This window comes from Anser brachyrhynchus (genome assembly GCF_964034855.1).
Source record: "Anser brachyrhynchus genome assembly, chromosome: 14".
In the NCBI taxonomy this organism is placed as follows: Eukaryota; Metazoa; Chordata; class Aves; order Anseriformes; family Anatidae; genus Anser; species Anser brachyrhynchus.
The window spans coordinates 19,549,875-19,568,011 of NC_137709.1; the positions used below are offsets into that span (position 1 = coordinate 19,549,875).

The window sequence follows — 18,137 nt, forward strand, 5'->3', positions numbered from 1 at the left end:
GACCTACTATATAAAGTCTCTATAGGAATCATGGGAGTAACTTCACAGATTCATAGAATGGTCTGAGTTGGAAGGGACCTTTAAATATCATCTAGTCCAACCCCCCTGCTGTGGGCAGGGAAATCTTTCACTAGATCAAGATGCTCAAAGTCCTATCCGACCCAACTTTGAACGCCTCAGGGGCACAACTTCTCTGTCTCACCACCCTCACCATAAAAAATGTTCTTCCTTGCATCCAATCAAAATCCAACCTCTTTCAGTTTAAAACTATTGCCCCTTGTCCTGTCACTGCAGGCCCAGGTAAAAAGTCTTCCTCTATCTTCTAATAAGCTCCCTTTATATATTGCATGTATAACTATAACTATATATGTATATATATAGTAATAATATGTATTATATAAAAATACATATATTGTTTTATTTTTTTACATATATATATTGTTATATACTATAACATCTCCCTGGAGTCTTCTCTTCTCCAAGCTTAACACCAACTCTCACAACTTTTCTTGATAGGAGAGGTGTTCAAACCCCCTGTTCATTTCCATGGCCATCTTCTTGACCCATTTTAACAGGTCTTATCTTCTTCTGTAAGGATTTCTATTTTTCTTCTCTTTGGTCAAGTCATTTCCCAGTATGCTCCTTTCAACATCAGCACAGATTCCAATGTGGGTCTCTGTTAATGTTGCTTAAGCTGCCAGCAGCAAAGGTTGGGAGTTTTAAAGTGATTCTCAAGATGTGATTTCATTGGTCCGAGTAAGTCTTCAACTCAATTTCCAGTTGTCATCTTATTGTTAATGTCAGTATAAAAGTTTATTCCTTTTCTTCTAAAATTAGACTCACTTGAGCCAGTACCTGCTTCATTTCTAGGTTTCTTTGACATTGATTATATTCTGGCTTTTAATCATGGTCTCTGACCTTTTCTGAGTATCCAAGATCAGTCACATTACAACATGGCACGTTCTCTATTTTTATAACCCTATTACTCCTCAAACTTACTATCTAATGGAAGCCTTTGTGAAGAGCCGAGCCATCACTTAATGTGATTGTTTAGCCTGTGTAGTTCTCATCTGACCCAAGTATGATTTTGCTTTTCATGGCAACCGAAATGGTTCTACGCAAAGCAATAGCGCTAATGCACCAAAACCTAATTACAGACCAACAGCCAACATAGTTTTCTCATTGCAATGAGGACAGCAGCAAGAATTATATGCTTTTCAAGTACTAAAGTACCAGAATGAAAACAAGTTTTAGATGAGCCCATTAGCATCCAGAAATTGATAGATAATGTACCAGTGGGGTGATAGGTGAGGTGCTGCCTTACACGACATACAAAACCATGAGGACTCTAGGAGAAAAAAAAAGAGTAGTTTCTCTTATTTCTGACATTACATTTTTTGCAAAGTGATATCCTTATTAGAGGTGTGCAGAACACTCCTTTTCCTGTTGGTCAGCTGAAGTGGAAGGGAATAACAGAGATGAAATTTGGAAATAAAGCTCCTCACATTTTCTTGCTGAAATAAATCCATCAACATTCGTTTGAGGGTTTCTGCGTGGACTAGCTGGCTTTGTCATGTTTTTTGTTTGTTTTTTTCAACACAAAAAACTCTATTAAGCCGGACATAAAAGAAAAGTGAGGAACAAGGTTCGCACAGCTGCTGGAGGAACAGAAGTGCAGGCAGTAGTACTCTCCATTTCTGTGTAACTCGGTGGCTAGATCATTTGTTCACTGAAGGGAAGACCTGGTTTTCATTCTCAGTTCTGCCTACATGGGAGTGAACACACACCTCCTGCTTCACAAGTTGTATCCTGAATACCTATGTGGAATAAGCAAGTGTGTACATATACATGAGTTGGAAAGAGAGGAGCACTGGTGGTATAAACTGGTCCCACTGGCATAGCTCCGAGTTGTGTAAATAATTGAATGTTCATTGAAATAGGAAGCCAAGAGTCCTGGCTCTTGGGTGAATGTCCTGAACATAAGGCTGGAGGGTAATTTTCTGTCTTGCAGTCTCCCTCAGTTAATAACTTTTGATGTAAAGCTGGAATGAATCCAATAGGAGTGATTAAATCATACCTTACTTCCAGCTTTCAGTTAAAATTCTCTAGGAAAAGCCAAAAGATAGATGGCAAACAGTACCTCTCACATGCTGAACACACATGTAAAAAACACACACACAAAATAATAGTAAAATACAAGTCTGCATGGCCTGTATTTTCCAGGGAAAGGACTATAGGAATAAACATAAAATATACTATTTAATATAGCAACAGATGGTATCCAAATATGCTAATTGTGGAGCCACAGTTTAGATAATATTAATAAAATAGAAAATGCAATTTTTGCTTGTTAGCTTCTTACAGAACTCCTCTTTTTCCATTACAAATATACCAACTCAATTTTAATTCAGTAAGTTTTATGATTTGGGTATGCTTTTTTTATTATTATTTCTTGTCCTACTGTTTTGTTAGCACTTAACATCCACATAGTGAAAAACTAAGCAACGTTAGTATCTTTCACTGCTGGATCTGACGTCAGATACTGTTTAAGTTAATGTAGGAAATATGCCTAGTGGCTTCTAAATAGCTGATGGAAAATATTTAAAATATTTTTCAAATGTAGGTTTTGGGAATCAGTATAGCACTTAATCATGTTGATTATAAAATACCAAAATTCAATATTACTGTTGTTTTTCCTTCTATTCTCAGGGAGACTTGACTGTTATGTAGAAGCACATCTGTGCTTTTGAATCTCGGGATATTTGAATATTGATACAAACCTTTTGTTCCTGTTGAATCTGCTGTCTTTGGGGAAGTAAAATGTATATGACAACTGAAAGCTGTAATATAATGGAGGTCTTCTGTAAACCCCTTGATTTAGTCTATCATATGTTCTGATGTACAGTCAAATGAGAAGATGGGCAATAAAATTACTGAATGAAACTAAAGTTAAATTAGCATTAGTCATGAGCATCTTGCTCCCACGTTGTGAAATGCTTTAAAATATATATATATTACATAAATACGATATCTGTTTGTGTTTTGAAGGTCACGAAACCAAGGCCATGCTAAATAACAATGGTCCTCGTTATAAGCGCAGCAAGATAGAGCGACGGATGAATATGGATATTTTCTTGTGTGTGGGACTCCTGTTCGCAATGTGCCTTGTTGGAGCCATAGGTGTGAAGCACTGATAAAAATCTTCTTTCTATTTGACTGTTTTTTTCTATATGGTGATTAAAACTGGTCTTATAGACATGAGTGAGATCAGATCTAGAGCTGAAGGCCCAATGCTTTTGGAATCTTTAGGCTCTTTGGTCTTCCAATATACAATTTAAAATGTCAAATCTGAGCAATTCAGATGGAAGGAAACTCAGCCATGGCTATAAATATTTCACATAAGACTCATCTCCACTGTGGCAGAATATGTGTAAAGCAGGCAAGTGAAAGCCGTTGGGTTAATGCATTGTAGGAATCGGTGCTAACAAATTGAGATATGCTTCCTGAATGGATGTTTGTTCTCCATGTATAACTACAGAATTAAAATGATGTAGCTTTACTTTCATTTCAGTGACATTCTCCTCGAATCCATTCAGGGTGATATTAGCCAGAGGTATCCGATTTTCAACCCGTGAGCTGCACATGGGTAATTCATTCAGTTTACAATCTCCACAGCTACCTTCTTTCCCAATGGCCCCTTTAGCAGGCTGAGATGAATTAAGTGTTTAGTTAGGAACGGTCTGCATTTTTCTGGGGGCTTTGCAGTGCCTCCCTTCATGTGAGCACACTTGAATATGGTAACTTGGTGGGCTGCGGTTATCTGACAGTAGTTTACTACATTGCAGATCTCAAAAACATTGTTTTCATTGCAGGTAAGCACCCTCTTGCCCTCCAGCTCTGATTGCAGTCTGTCCCAGGCAGGTCAGGATTAATGGGATTTCTTAACCCTGAGGAAAAGGGCCAGAGTTTAAGCCCGCTGAGTTTTGAATGGGTCACTGCTTTAAAGACATAACAGAGGCTCCCATGAACAATTTGTGTTCAAAGCCCCTGTTCTTTTTAATCGATTTCATCTCAGTGATAACTTGCTTAGTGTTACTGCTTTGATTTAGTTTTGTAGAGACAAAGTCAAATCTGGTGCCCCTGTCAAGTTCTCGTGAACCTTCCCCAGAGGCCTGTGATGTGACCCACTAGCCAGTCATCAGTGTAACACCGTTAGAAGTAAGGGCCATCCAAAAAGATGAACGATAGAACTGACTTAATCACTTTTTTAATTTTGCTGCTTCATGTTGCAGTGGGCTTTCTTGGCACAGAAATGGGATTTCAGTTTGACAACTAAGCTCTATGCGAGGGAGAGAGAGAGACTTTATTTTCATTGTTCCCTGGCTGCTGTCATGTCGATTTAGAGACTTGTCTTTTTCTTCTGTGTAGGGGCCCTTGAGTAATAAAGTCCTTTAACTTAAGGTTTAAGGTAGTCTCAGATGAAAAAGCCGGCATTTAAAGAAAACAATTTATATGCTCAGGTTAAAAAAATAAAATGGTCCCATAGCTCTATCGTGAGTTCTTGCTTTGCAACATTGTCTGAACGTAAGGCTGTTATACAAGAAGAAATGTTTCTCATGGATCAATCGGTATTTTTCTTGCGTAGAGTGAAAAATGGGTGTAAGAAGTGACTTGTCAACTATAGTCGTCCTTCCTCAGTTGTGATTGAGGTCTCTAGCCATAAAATATTGCTGAAATAATTTTAATTCCTTTGGCAGCATTTTAGTAGGCAGATGCTGCAGAACAACCACTTGTTTAATTGATGCTAATAGAAGTTTTATCAGAACTGGGTATGCAAAGTGGACTAATAGAGGTTTTTGGCAGGAAAATGGCATCAGGAGCAATGAATGATACACTGTGGATTGTTTGTCCTAGCTATGTGTCAAGTTTCTGAATATGTAAATTTAGTAACATTCCTAAGCAAAGTTTATGTCAGTAAGAGCAATATGAAAGATGGTAAAATAGTCCAGGTGGGATGTTGGTAAGTCCTGAACTGGAGACTTTGCTGTAGTAGTGCAATGAAATCTACTGATATTTAATGTACAGGGGAAGAAGCAGTTTGGGGGTGTGACTTAACTGATGGGAAATGGAGGAAAAGTAAAAAAGAGCTGCCTAGCTTGAATTATAGGAAGCATGTGCTAACAAAGAGAGGTGGAAGTTGAGAATGGTCAGGAAGGATGAAAAAGATTTCAGCTTCTCTCTATAAAAGCTATTATACTTTCTGTTAGAAAGTGGAATGGGAGTCTTCAACACTGGGGACTTTTAAAGCTAGTGGCAGAGATGGAATCCTGCAGCAACAAGAGGTAGAGTGAGAAGAGATGTATACAGAGCTAAGAGCCTTGTGGGACAGGTGGATGAAAATAATCACCTTCCTGCTCAGTATATTTCAACATCATACGTATTCCAACAGGTCATGGCGTCTGGGCTGGAAGCTTCTCAGAACATCCACCTTATGATGTCCCAGATGAGAATGGCAATTTTCTGTCTCCAGTTCTTGCTGGTTTCTACCTGTTCTTGACTATGATAATCCTACTGCAGGTAAAAGACGAACACTTCTCTGTTACCTTCAAGGAAGAAGCTATTCATAACTGATTATAATCAACAATGAAAAATTAGTATCAAGTAATAGCTGTGCAGTACCTTCTAAATCCTATTTGAAAATATTGTAAAGAGTGTTTCAAAACATTGAAGTGCGACATATACTTTTTTTTCTTTCAAAACACATTTTTTTTTGTTGATGTTGAAACGTCGCAGAGTTATAGATAGGAAGGACATGTATTATATCTTTAAATAGCTCCAGAATCTCTAGGATATGCACTAAAGAGGATGCTTACATCGAAATATCAGTTGTTTGGGTTTTTTTTCTGCCTATGCCCATCATTCCTAAATAAGAATGCCACTTAATATCTCAGGAAGACAGTGAAACAAAAATTGTTTTGCCGGTGGGGAATAATAGCTAGGTATGGCTCTGCTGGTTTAGGAAATAAGATGAATTAAAAGTAGGATACTCATATTTAAGTCTGACTAAACCTAATTGTGAAGAACAATTTATAGGGTGGGGGAAAAAATCATACTTTTCTGATTTCTTGACTTATCTGCTGAGATTTAAGTGAACAGAATTTCTTTAATATGAATGAAATATGAAGATAACTTTCTGAGCTGCTCAGAGATTCGTTACGGGTTTATCCTTCATTACTTAAACAGAACATTTGTGCACCTTAAGAATTCAGGATTATTTCATGGCAGGGAATTTAGTGGATGGGAAGTGTTGCATGCAAAGACATTGCTTGGGAAACTTTTTTACATTAAGAGTTAGCCTATGCTAGTGCATCATCTCAGAGTTTCAGGAGGGAAGAACGGCATGCATGTACCTTGGACCAGAAAATGTGCTTTGTAAGAGAGCCAAGAATCCAATTTCAGACTCATCAGCTCATCGTTGGATTTGGTTCAAATAATTTTGTCTTAAATTTGTGACTTATTGTCCCTAGCTATCCATTGCTGTTGTGTGCAGGTTTCTTTTTTTTTTTTTTTTTTTTTTATTGAACTGTTATTATTTGGTCCTACAATACATCTCTAGGAAGAACTGTTTTTTTCTGAAAATGTTAGTATACTTGTGCCAGGAAACTGTTGACAGAAAGCAATAAGACTTGTCTCACACCTCACTGAGATTTTCATCACTCTTTCAGGTTTTAATCCCCATTTCTCTTTATGTGTCCATTGAGTTAGTCAAGTTGGGCCAAGTCTTCTTAATTCACAATGACATTGACCTCTATGATGAAGAAGCAGATTTGCCCATTCAGTGCAGAGCCCTAAATATTACTGAAGATCTTGGACAAATTCAGTATATTTTCTCAGACAAAACTGGGACACTAACAGAAAACAAAATGGTATTCCGACGCTGTACTGTTGATGGACATGAGTTTTCACATCAGGAAAATGGTAGGAGAGACTTTTTTAAACTTTCTTTTTTCTCTGAGCTAGTAAATCTTATTAATTTAAATAATAATATTTAAACCTACTGACACTTCTGATTGAATTTGTGGTTTTGACTCCATTTTGTGACGGACTCCTGTTATGGAGATTCCTAAAGTGAAGTTTTAACTCATTTGGAGGACAGATAGGAAAGGTTTTCTGGTTCCTTCTGCAGACCTCCCATTGCCTTGCATTGAATACTCTCTTGATAGTGCAAAAAGAACATTTTCATTTCTAAATAAATGCTAGGCAATCTTCTGTAGGCTCACAAACTGAAATTAGTTATTAATCAAACTCAGTGGGTCCAAAAGTAATTGCCATAGACTTCTGTGTAATATGAAAGAAGGTGCAGCTACATCTTCTAGAGTCAACCCTAGCTGCAGTCTGTATCTGAAATCTTTTGGCATCCAGCGCCAAATCTGGACATCTTTACTCAGACCCCTTCTTGGTTGCTACTTTCTCTCTCTACATAGCACAAAGGATTTAATTTAGCTGGCAAGAAGCTGCTGAAAAGATGCTTGTGCTTTGTGACAGAGAGCATTAACAAATCTGTGAATTACCTTCTTTCTTTCTCCTGTTCCAGACAACTACAAAGTGCAGCTCTTAGCATTTAGGAGAAATCCTTAAAAATGACTGATCACTTTGAAATGCATTTTTGATTTCATACAATAATAAATATTGCAGAGAGGGAGTTGCCAGAAAATAAAGTGGATAGTGAAGGTTTTTCTGATTATGGCTTTTGAGTTGTTTTAGCTTTGGGTTAGTTTATTTCAGGTTTTTTGTAACTAACCAAGGAATTACTCCTAAGCCATGCAAAGAACAGTATAAGAGAGAATGTTTTATTTTCTCTGTTTACAGCCAAGCGCCTGGAAACCCATAAGGAGTTGGATTTAGATGATGCGGATTTTGCAAAACTTCAACACTTCACACTTCCTTCCATGAACATTGAAAGACCAGGCACTTATAATCAAAGGACCATGAGACCCTTAAGGAGGTGCCAGAGCGCTAGAGCTCATTTTCAGGGGCATACACGGAATAGGTCACTTGGTCGTCGTGACAGCAACCGATCTCAAGTGGCATTCAGCAGCACCATTGTGAGTACAAACAGATCGAGCTGGCACATTTAACTACAAGATATGTAGTTCGCATAGAGGGGAATGAGCTTTTTGTACTGTTTTGGTACACTGACATGGCAGGAAGGTGAGGTAGACTGCAATGGGAATGCTGGGCTGGGGTTGTGCCAAGAGGAGTTGGGGATGTGAGCAGAGATGGGAGCCTGGAGCCTGGCTTTGCAGAAAAGGGCAGTATAGGTCCTTCTGGAAGATGATGGTTGGGAAAAGGTTATGGGATTGAAGTCTGAGTCTGAACACAGTTCAGAATGCCACAAACTACTTTTGCTATCAGCACTGCAACATATTGTCTCCGATAAACAGTTTAGCCACCCATGAGCTGTGCATGCCAAATGCAAAAGCTGTGCTCTCCAGAGCAGTTCTGTATGGTTTGTTAGTGTGTCAAAAGCTAAGTGTTGCACTTCTTTGAGACAAAAATAAAAAATAAAAATCCCAACACTTTTCACGTAGAGAATATAAATGAAGCAAGAAAGGTCTATCAGATTATGTTCTCAGACCCTGTGAGATGTTGAACAGATGCTGAACAGCCTTGTCCCAATTCAGTAGCTCGGTGGCCTCTGCCTCACCTCGAGTTCTGACATGGAAGTTTGAGTCATCTTCATTGCACTTCTAGAAAAGCCTTAGACTCATCTGAATTTTAGATCTGAAACTTCCCAAAATCTAACACAACCTAATTAAGGTCAGTCTGTTTTTTTCTCCTTGAAAGTTTTTTAAGAGACATTTCAGACAAAGCTTTTATGCACTCCAGGAGGTGAAACACTTTCAAAATCAGAATTACAATTAAAATTAAACGCCTGGAAAAAACCCTTCCAAATCTTCATTGTAAGAAATTCTAATAAATAGAGGATTCTCAGAACTTTATTTTCTGCAGTTGTTCTTCTTGGCAGAGTTTTTGACTTGCTGACATTTTTTTGGTTGATGTAAGCTTAGGTTAATTTTAAGATCCTACTTGTCTCATTCAGTTTCTCTGTTTTGTAGTAGATATTGGTCAGTGTTCCTCCTGTTCTTGGAATATGGGGGGTTGTCAGTTGTCCTCACATTTTCCAGTCCAGTCCTCATGGAGTATTGAGAACCTCTCTATATCTGTTTGTTTTATGGGTCTTGACTTTTGAAGTGTGATATAGGACTTCCTTGCCAGATATGTTTCCTCAGTGATATTTTTTCTGCCAAGCCTCTTCAGTTTCTTTCAGAAATAAAATGCCATGTTTTCCTTTGTTTGTTTGCTTGTTTCCCCTCTGTAAAAGCATCATCTGAGGAACTAGTATGAAACATCTGCTTTTTAGAAGGAGGTTATGCTGCTCTCCTGGAAATAAAAAGCCTTAGCTGCTGTAACTCTATCCCAATAAATTGCTTAACCTCTGTGACAAATGTGAAGACCTGGTAAAAATGAAGACACTTAGGTATTGCCCAGTGTATTGTCCTGCATATTGATACCTTTTAAATGATGCACAGTAGTATCTTCATTTACCAAACCAATTTCCTTTTTATGAAATGGTGATATAAAAAAAATTCTGTCTCTATATGTTTTCTGTCCTTTGGTATTTATATCACCTTCTCTGATGCATTTGTACATTGCTAAGAACAGCTGGAACATCTGTATAACTATGGTTATACAGATAGTATTGTGGGCTTGACTGGATCTCAGTAGTCAAAGTTTCTCATTAAAAATCCATCTTTTGTGTCTTGAGTCACACATTTAATATTGCTTAATTTAAGGCTTGCAGAGCCCTTCTGGATGAATGTCTCTGTTTAAATAAAAGCACTGAAGTATTCAGTGGCAGTCAACAATTGTCAAATATGATACTCACTATGAAATCATGAGACTCAGCTTCTTCTCATCATCAAAACACAAGAGAAAACAATGCCCTGCTTTCTACAATAAACAAAGTCCAAGGGCCAGCAGTTGAGATTACACAGTTTGTTGTTGTTGGCTTTTTTCTTAATAAATGCTGAGTTTCCAAGGGTTGATGTGCCAGCCACATGAAAGCTACTCATGGAAACTGGTAGCCTCAGGTAATGGGAAAATTGAAGAACTTTGCACTGCTGAGAAGACAGTGATTTTTGGGTAAGGGTTAGTACAGCATCTGCTGTGAGCACCTGCATATCAGAACTGTTGCCAATAAAAGCATTTTAAAGAAGGAGGGCTGTTACCTTTATAGTATCCTACAAAATGTAGAATTTAATTGGAAAATAACTATGCCAAACAAACAATAATCACTTACTAATGTCAAATTTATATGTGAACAGTTTTTAAAGGAGCATTATCTGTGCAGTGATCACAAAATTCTCTTGTCAATCAACCTTATGCAAATCAGTGGTAACCAGGTTGCATATGGTATTTTAAGTGCATTTGTACTGTGGTAATTGATTGTGCCTGCAAATCAGCATGTTTGAGACTTTGTCTCAGTATTCTGAGCAGTTCCGCAATTAGAAAGCTCCGCAGCTACAAAATGTATTTCAGCCTGCCTGTTTGTGAGAGCATTCTCAGCTCGACTAGTTTTGATGTTTTCCTGAAATTTAAAAAGCTTTTATTAATTAACATGTTCATCTCAGTGCATCTCTGAGCTTGAGATGAGGATGATGGGTAATTCATGGCATTTGATAAAGTTAATTAAACTGGAGACTGCAAATCCTACAAGAATAACTAAATAGCACTGCTTTTCTTTTCTGGAATAAAATAGTGTAGGTTTTCTGCAGAGCCTAAATCCTAGGGCTTACCTTCTGTTTTTATCCCCTCCAATATTTTTGTCTGTAGTCCTTGTGATCCCTGAGAGTTTGGGGAGCCTCTTTGTATGTCATTTATGCAGTTCATAAGATAAGATGAATCCTGTGTCCAGCTACAGTCCCCTAAAATTCAGTGTCAAAGTATGTTCAGTGGTAAAGAGCATGACAAGGTCTTGGATAATGGAAAAGCAAATTCCTAACTTTTGTTAGCACTCATCTTGCTATCTTGAGATGCAAATACAAAAAGATAGAGGTCAACTTATTAACAGTTACACTCAGAAAATTAGACTGAGCTGTACAAATCTGTTTGAACTGATATTCACGCTATTACCAAAGTCTGTAGTTGAGAATTGTTGACAAGTTCTATAGTATTATGCTGATATCGTAAAAAAGTGTAATGTCTGTGTATGTTTTAGGTTTTATGTGGAATGGAAAGGACAGAAGAACAGTGTAGTCTTTACTTCAGAAATCTCTGAAGGAGTCTGAGAAGAAAATACGGTGTCTGATTTATTCCTTTCATAAACGTTTATTAGAAATCTGGAGGGAGAAGGATATGTCTATATATCTAATGCAACTGGGAAAAGAACAGACTCACCTGTTCTTTCACACCTCTTATGAAAATGGAAACCAATTTTTATCCTGTCTGTCTCGCCCTCTAGAGGACAGCCTTCAGCCAAAGAAGAGAACACCAGGTCACTTCAGAGCCTTGAAGGTGGCATTGGGCACCTTACTGGTTTCTTTGAGTACCTCAAAAAGAGACAAATTAATTTGATTTGTTGTGGCTGCTGCAACTTCTCAGAGGAAAAATTAAAATAATGTCCTATAAACAACGGAGATATGGTTGACAGCAAGACTTAGGGAAATTTAAAAGAGTAGGAAAAATATGAAATGATAATCAGTTTTGGAACAAGATAGGGCATTAGCATTTATTCTGTATACCTGTAGATGTTCTTATGAAGTAAGATCTTGACAGCACATTTTCTTCTAGACTTAATTGTAATAAACAGTGCCCTGCTATTAGAAATATTTCATGAAGATTTCAATTGTCCAATTATCATCAGGTTTTAGCACCATCAAGTAGAAGAAATGCTATCAAACTAATACAGAGATCTTAACAACTGAATTGCAGTAGCCATTTTATAACATCAGCATTTTACTGACATAGCATTGAAAGTATGGTAAATTTAATTGATTATCATCAATGCTGTTTTGTTTCATTTTCTGTTTTATTCATTCAGTTTTATTCAGGCTGGTCAATGAACAGACTTGTTTGTCTGAATTCTTTTATCTGCTGGTATTCCGTAAGGCTGAAACTAGAGAAATAGGGAAATTCACGTCAGCCCTGCTTTCACTGAATGTGAAAAGAAGAGAGAAAAATATTGATTTCTGTATTATTTTATATTTAAAACTTGTTTCTGAGACCACAATTGACCTGACAATTTTCCATTTTTCCAGAGGAAAATTTTGAGTTCAGAAAGTTTCAGTTGAAATGGAATGCCTATGTGTGTGTTGTTATTTTTGGCACAAGTTAGAGGCAGATATTGTGGATATATATGTGCAAACAAAACTGAGTGGGGTGGTGACGGATAGGAGAGGCTGAGATCCATGTGTAGTAATTTGTGGTTGGTGAGGTTCATTCTAATTGTGGCAGTGCATGAGGAAATTATATGAATAGCTGGGCAAACAAGAATTTCTAATTGTTAATGTTTTGAATTGAATATAATTCCCAACATCACTGTTTTGAGAGTTATGTCTGCATATAATATGTTCTACATGGGAATTGTCCAGTTCAGCTATTTGGGACTGCTGTAAATAGTGAGCACTGTAGGCAACAGGCACACAGGTATCTATCAGCTGCTGCAGTAAGACATTGTGAAACGGATTCTAAAGAATGACCAATTTACTTTTTCAATGTCTGATTCCTTTTAAGAGGCCTGAGAAGATACCTGAAAATAAGGCTTGTCCTCAGTATGTGTCAATTTGCTAGAGGAGGGACTACATCTGCACTTAAATTTTTTGCCCACATGCAAAAGAAAAAAGAATGAAAGCACTGAGCCAGAGGAACCAGAACCTCCTGTTGCAGAGAGCGCATTATCTGGTTCTATCTTTGAAACTCAGCTGAATTCTGTGCTGCAGAATGAGCAATAGATTTATTTTCAATTATTGGGATAATTTAAGAACCAGTATTCATGTTAGCAAGCAGGAGTTACAACATAACATATTCAGCTTAGCACTGCACAGCCATGAAGGTGGTTGATTGATAGCTGTTGCATATTTAGGGAACTTAAGAAAACTGTGCCAAATTGAAGGAGGAGAGTGTAGTAGCTGAGATAAACTAGAAAGCAGCTAAATCACTTTGGCAATTCCTTAAAGAAGGCATCCAAAAGTGTTGGCTCACAGAAGATGTCTTTTAAATTGGGAAGCTCTAGTTAAATATGGCCCTGAATTAAATCCAAACCTAATTCTGCTAACATGAAATTTCCATTAAAAGTCATATTTCCGTAGCCCTACATCAGATTAAATTGTAGATAAGTAACATTGTTAAGTAGTTTGGCTTATGAATTTAGATTTGATTAGAGAGAGTGTGGTAGTAGATTACAGTACTGTTTCAGGAACAAATGCAGAACGTATGCATTTACCTGTTTATTGTAAAGCTGAGGAAGAGCAATTTGAGACAGCTTCTCTTTCAGGTACAAAGCAAAACGATTCTGAAAACACTTTTTTGTTGTAACCAAGCTATAAACACAAGGTGCGTTCTCTGTTGAAATAGCATTGCTGCTCCATCACTGAAATGGGCGATCCCAAATCCACTTCCACCTGGAATGACCTTTAATTCATTAGTCAGCAGTTTCAAAGTTTGGGGACACAGTATAGATTATTCTTGAGATAGATCTCAAAAGAACTAAAATTCTGAAATCTTCTTCGATTTTAAGGTACATTTCTTCCTAATAATCTAGTTATGCAGCCTTTAGAAATACATCTGTTTTCCCCAGATGTTAAGTACAAAAGGCATTTATCTTACATAATTCTAGGTGTGAATTCAATAAGAGGCAACAGAAGACTATTGAGTTGAGAGCTCTTCCTTGAGCACAGTTATAAATGAGAATAATTCTCCTTAATTTCTCTTACAGGAAAAGGATGTGACTCCAGACAGCAGGCTGCTGAGAAGAGTGAGAGAAGCTGCACTCCAGACTGAAAATCTCTCTCCTTTTATACATATGCAGACTGCCACATCCCTTACTGACTTTTTTCTTGCCCTTGCCATCTGCAATACAGTCGTGGTCTCCACAGCTACTGAGCCAAGACAGAGGGTAATCTAACTTTGTTTAAACTAAGTATTCAAAGGAAATTGATTATGCTTACAATAACAACACGGAGCACTGTTCAGGGAAACCTGAGGTGGTGAGAAATGGTTTTGTATGGGAGCTCTCCTCTAGTTCTTTTATCTTTTATGTAATGTCTACTGTTTCACTGCCTGTGTATATCCCTGCCTAACAAGGCTCTTTACGTTTGATGAATAGATATGACTACCGCAGTATCTGTGCTTTTCCTTTTAGATTTAATAATACATTTACTGTAAGAAATATGTTGAATATACAGGGTTTTCTCTGATCTCTCAGGCCATTATCAGAATTACAAGGGCCTTGATTTCATCTCTGTTTCAGAAACAGAGACACAAATCACCATCAAATTCGGATGCCAATTTTCCAATGACTCCTCTACTGAATTCCCTTAACACAGTTAAAGAGAAAAAAATATAGCTGCATTTTTTATTATTGTCATTTAGAAAAGAAAAATACTGAGGCTTTGGAAAGTATCTTGTAGCTCACATTCATTTATTTTTAACCATATTATACCCAAGGTTTTCTCATATTTCTAGGTTACAGTCCCACCACCAATAAAACCTTCAGGAATCACCTTGGAGAAGATTCATCAGATATTTCATCGGCTGAAGTTAGCAAGCCTCAGCCAGTCTTTTTCATCATCTCAGTCTAGTTCAGAGCTAGGAGCTAGCTTCAGTGCAAAGAACACCGGGGAGCACCTTGCTGCGCTGGATTGCTGTGACGAGGACAACGACTGCTGTGACAGCAGTAGGGGCGCTGGGCTCCAGGACAAGGGCAGCACAGATATTGGCAGTGCTTCCTTGGATGAGGTTTTTAAGTCTGTTACTCACGGTTCTTTGCCAACAGACTTCTGTTACGAGGCTGAGAGCCCAGATGAGGCAGCACTTGTCTATGCTGCCCAGGCGTACAGTTTTACTTTAGTGTCCCGGACTCCTGAGCAGGTGACCGTACAGTTGCCACAAGGCACACTCTTGACTTTTGATATCCTCTACACTTTGGGATTTGACTCAGTAAGGAAAAGGATGTCTGTAGTGGTAAGACACCCTCTAACCAAGGAGGTCATTGTCTACACAAAAGGAGCTGACTCTGTTATAATGGACTTGCTGGAAGACTCTGGCAAAGGTAATAAGCCAATGAGCTATTCCTGTTGTGTCTCCTACAAAGAGGCACAAGAAGTTTGCAGTACTCTCTTCTGCATGAAATATAATATCTAGGCATCAGGAGTATAAAGATAAGGAACAAGCTCTCCATAGTGTTATCCTTGCAGATCAGAACTGAGGTATTTGTTTAACCTGAGTAGTGCTGAGAATATGGAATGGGCTAATTAACATTCACTGACAGCACTAACCCATGTGGGTTGTGTACTCTGCAGTAATACTTTCATATGGGCCTGACCATGGTATTTCAGCTTGTCAGCAAGAGTGCTGTAGCATTAAAAAACAACAGCAACAACAACAATAACAACAAGAAAAAGCAATATCATCTTAAAGGAAACAAGAACCTTTACCAATCTTAAGTTTATGCAACACACAGTGAACACTTTGAAAGAGATTGCTATTACAATGGAATCCTCACTCAGTTGCCCATTCTTTTTTAATCTTAGGTCATTAGGTCTGAAGTGATCTGTGGTTAAGATGTAGAATCTTTCCCTTGTATTTCACAGCTGACACTTACACAGAGAGGAGAAGGAAAAGAATAAAAGACAGAACACAGAAGCATCTGGACTACTATGCCCGAGATGGCCTCCGAACTCTGTGCATAGCTAAGAAGGTAGGAGGGCACTACCCTAATGTTGTTTACAGCTTTGCTCTATATATATCAATATATTTATAGGAAAAAATTAAATGGTTATAATCCTCTGTACTTCAGAGGACAAGACAGATACAGACCATCTTTCTATCCATCTCTTTGATTGTTTTGTAGTCTTTTTCTCCTCTCTTTCTGCAGTTTTTATCCAGTTTGAACAAATGATGGGTTCTTCACCAACCTCAAAATATTGATTTCTGTTTATCCTATGCCAGCTCTGGCTTGCTCTCTTTACAGTGATTTCAGGCAAGACATAGAAAGCCAACTTTCTGTTTTGCTTTGCATTCAGCTTTCAAAAATCCTACCTTCAGCCTGGGATAGTGCATTTTAGCCTGATACCTTAGTGCAGAAGTGGTGAGACACCCTGCAGAGCAACTTTCTGAAACTGTGCTCCAGTACAGACTCCCAGATAAAGGCGGTGGGACTGAGAGTTTCTCTAGGCCATGTTTTTAATTCCTAGCTTCCACAAACAGGAAGGCACATCTCTTTTTTCTCATTGCTACCAGCTCCTGCAGTCTTCTCATGGAAAAGTTTCTGTTGTTTTAAAGGCAACACAGTACTTTATCAACCCAGATAGGAGTTAAGCCTCTGTGATCCAGAATGTTGGCATTCTTCTCCTCTTATTTAAATTTAAAAAGAGCTCTTTTTAAATTATGTTATGCAGGTCTTGAATGAGGATGACTTTCAAAAATGGGCCAACTTTCGTCGAGAGGCAGAAGCTGCTATTGACAACAGAGAGGATCTGTTAATGGAGACAGCACAGCATCTGGAGACCAAACTCACCTTGCTGGGTAGCTAAAATAAGAATTGTCATTGCATGAAGTATCACTTGCTCTCCTGTGATATTCTTGGCAATCAGACAGACAACAGCTTATATTAAATTATATCAAAAAGGCTTCCTCTGAGGTTTGAAAATCTCAGGGCAAGTGTACACAGTCCAATGACGGTGCTTAAACAATTTCTATTGCATTTTGAGCAGCAGTAACTTTGAAAAAGTGTACCGAAACTTTCGTGTGCCATGAGCAAAGAACATGTGCATCAGCTGTTAACTGCAGCTCAGCTGACATGGTAGATAATGACGTTCCCATAATTCAGTCACATATCTTTGTCCTCAGATAAACCCATAAAACAGTATATATTCACTTCAATTTTGAGCACAAATCCAAGGGAATTTCTGTTATAGAACTGTATTATAAAAAGCAGTAACTACAATTGTTGTCCTCATTCTTGCTAGTGAATTCCTGCTCCTGTTACACTGTCATGTTTGCTTTCTATATTTTGTAAAAGGTTGATATTTCATGTTAAAACTTACCTCTTTGGTACTTGCACATCATCCATCACCATAGTATCTAACAATACTATTCTGTTAAATTACAGAGGGCTTCAGTGCTTTCTTTTCTATTTTGTTTCAAAATGTTTTGGTATTTAAGACTTTGTTTTTCAGAGTCATCCCATTCTCATCTTTCTGTGAATACAATCTGTGCCCATATTTTGTTATCCTGAATTTCTGTGATTGCAAGCTATTAGCGTTATGGTTTCTCATAATCTATGCAATTATTTAAAAAAATAGAGTAATAACAGTAAATACCATAAGCACAAGCATATAAGAAATAACACAGATCTTGTTAGAATGTTATCTTTGCCAACTCTTAAGGCACTGCGTGCATTCATACTTCATTTCACAAAAACTGTTATTTTAGCTTAAATCAATATCTATCTCTAATGTACCACATTTACAGCATCTTCAAACTGACCTCTAGTGGAAGACATAAGAAGTATTGTAACATTCAGGTGGTGACTTACGTCCATCTGTTTATAAGTTGGCACATTTTAAAAAAGAATGCTTCCTGTATCTTTTCTTCTCCCTTTGATGAGTGAAGCATCTAACTTGGCAATACGATAGCATTCATTTAAATAGTCAAAGTTCATCTTTTCTGGTTGCTTTGATGGGGCTTGATGCAATACTTCAAAAATGCATATGGTATAATTCCTCTGCCAGTACATTGTCATTTTGGGTTATTAGGGAGAAACGAAATGCATTGTTCTAGCATCAACGAAAATGAAGAGTCAGAATTTGATTGATGACAGATTTAGGTCTTAATCCAAATGCAGATTTTGTGCC

General features: G+C 37.7%; 1 protein-coding gene across 12 annotated transcripts in view; it reads left to right on the top strand.

Moving 5' to 3' along the window:
• ATP10B (ATPase phospholipid transporting 10B (putative)) overlaps window positions 1–18,137 on the top strand; it is a 156,107-nt gene that overhangs the window by 123,284 nt on the left and 14,686 nt on the right. For all 12 annotated transcript variants that reach the window (XM_080554977.1, XM_080554978.1, XM_080554971.1 and 9 more), the window contains 8 exons: window positions 3,049–3,180; window positions 5,450–5,577; window positions 6,726–6,978; window positions 7,870–8,105; window positions 13,997–14,176; window positions 14,746–15,331; window positions 15,873–15,979; window positions 16,680–16,806. In XM_080554977.1, the coding sequence (XP_080411103.1) occupies window positions 3,049–3,180; window positions 5,450–5,577; window positions 6,726–6,978; window positions 7,870–8,105; window positions 13,997–14,176; window positions 14,746–15,331; window positions 15,873–15,979; window positions 16,680–16,806 (1,749 nt within the window). The remainder of the gene's footprint in view (window positions 1–3,048; window positions 3,181–5,449; window positions 5,578–6,725; window positions 6,979–7,869; window positions 8,106–13,996; window positions 14,177–14,745; window positions 15,332–15,872; window positions 15,980–16,679; window positions 16,807–18,137) is intronic.